Below are 2,108 nucleotides of genomic sequence, written 5' to 3'. Positions count from 1 at the left end.
AAACTAATTTTTAATGGATCAAAAAGTTGGGTGGATTCTTTTTAATGCATCAAAATAAAATTAATTTAAAATAAATAATAAAAAATGACGTGGACCTCTAATATGTCGCCACGTGATAAAGTTGTTTTCTAAAAACCGGCTGTTAAAAGTAATGGTATGGATGAGCCAGTTTTATAACGGCAATGACATGAATGAGCCCAACTTTTAACGGATGACATAAATGTAGCATTCTGATAGTTCAGTGACATATTTGACCCTTTCCCCTTTTTTTAATGATATTAAGACTTTATCAAAGATTTTAATGGTTAAAACTCATCCATACCAAATAAATGTTAAAGTCTGAATTCAGAATTCTATTATATATAAACAAATGAGGCCTTAATTATGTATTTGAAAAGGTTCAAATATATTATTGAATTCGGAAAAATGACTCAAGTATGTCATCCATCAATAATTGGGGTAAGATATACTTTACCTTTTATATAAATTTGTTCAGATTTATCCTTTTCATTAATGACAAGAATTTTTCAACTCTTGAAAATCTGCCCTTAAACTCTGTGAAATAATATAGATTTGTCCAAAGCTCAATAACTATCGTCCGGCCTCAAGTCATCCCAGCCAGAACTCAAACAACCTAACTGGGTGTACAGTGATTAGTTTCTAAATCAATTGTAATAATAGTAGGCAGTCAAATTAAAGGTAGGTTATAGTGGTTGAGAATCAGTAGAGGTAAAATGGTGACATGAAATAAAATATGCATAATTTCTCAAAGTTCAAGGGCAAATTTGAGTCTTTCTCTTGTAAAGAGGGCTCCATAAGTGAAAAGCTTTCGCTGTTAGTATTTTTTTTTCCTTTCTTTCTTTCTCTCTCTGTTAGTAAATAAGGAAATATTTGGATTTTGAACCAATTTTGTAATGGTAGGAGCATATTTTACCCTAATTAGCAACGGATAGCATACTTGAGCCATTTTTTAAAATTCAGTGGTGTATTTGAACCTTTTTGATCTCTTATATAAATTGAAACAGAAGAAATACTTAATTATGTTTTCAACAGGTGCAAGAACAAGGCTAAATCCTCCTCTTCCAGAAGGGTATTTTGGAAATGCAGTTCATATCAAGCAAGTAAAGATAACTGCAGGGGAGCTACTAAAAAATAGACTAGGATGGGCTGCAATGCAAATGAACAAGATGGTTGTTTCTCAAAACTCTGAAGAAGTGATGAAATTTTATAAAGAGTGGGCAGAAAATCCACTTATATTCTGTAAGGGTTCAGTAATTGTGGGAAATACTAGATTGGGCATTAGTAGTTCTCCAAGATATAACATTTATGGTACTGATTTTGGTTGGGGAAAACCAGTTGCTGTGAGAAGTGGAATGGCAAATAAAAGTGATGGGAAAATTACATTATTTCCTGGTGTAGAAGAAGGAAGTGTAGATATTGAAGTTTGTATTTTGCCTGAGACTTTGCAAGCATTGGAGAGTGATCAAGAATTCATGGAAGCTATAACTAAGAATTGAAACTTCCTTAGCTACTACTAGGATCATTTTTATGTTGTATTTGCTTATTTATTTTTGTTAATCAGTAATCAATACTTTTGAGTAAAACTAGTAGTTGTTGTTGTTTCTAAATAATGCACGTGTAAGTAAACCTGTGATTGTCCACTAATAAAGTGATATGATCAAGTATCATTTTCACATAGACTTACGATCAACTATTCACAAAATTAAATTAGTACTAGTTATTTATCCAAGCGACTACTACGAAAATGTAAAAATAAACACTTGAAAACTAACGAGCAAGCTCTAATTGGAACCAATGAGAGAATTATTACACAGTTATTATTTCACTAATAATTCTAATATATATAGGTCAGATGGTCCATATATTACTCTTAATAATAAGCGGCAATAAGCAGACACCTCTTATGCATACTTGCTTGTGCTGCCTGCTTCAACTGTTTCAATCGTATTTTATCATATCACCTGCAATTAATTTTGAAAAAAAGATAAAATAGAAATAAAATAATAAATTAACTTTTGATGTTTTGTACTACCTTCTACAGCTGCTTTAATCGTAATTTTACAATATCACCTCAAATTAATTATTAT

At 31.0% G+C, this 2,108-nt stretch overlaps 1 protein-coding gene across 1 annotated transcript in view; it reads left to right on the top strand.

Moving 5' to 3' along the window:
* The window catches only part of LOC107857344 (protein ENHANCED PSEUDOMONAS SUSCEPTIBILITY 1-like), a 7,625-nt gene extending 5,937 nt beyond the window's left edge, over nt 1–1,688 (top strand). The window contains exon 2 of the mRNA XM_016702241.2: nt 1,054–1,688. Within this exon, the coding sequence (XP_016557727.2) occupies nt 1,054–1,517 (464 nt within the window). The 3' untranslated portion in view covers nt 1,518–1,688. The remainder of the gene's footprint in view (nt 1–1,053) is intronic.
* Nucleotides 1,689–2,108: the final 420 nt, after the last annotated feature.

Source organism: Capsicum annuum, chromosome 1, assembly GCF_002878395.1.
Source record: "Capsicum annuum cultivar UCD-10X-F1 chromosome 1, UCD10Xv1.1, whole genome shotgun sequence".
Taxonomy (NCBI): Eukaryota; Viridiplantae; Streptophyta; class Magnoliopsida; order Solanales; family Solanaceae; genus Capsicum; species Capsicum annuum.
The sequence above is the reverse complement of the archived record's forward strand: the minus strand, read 5'-3'. Positions and strand labels throughout refer to the sequence as shown.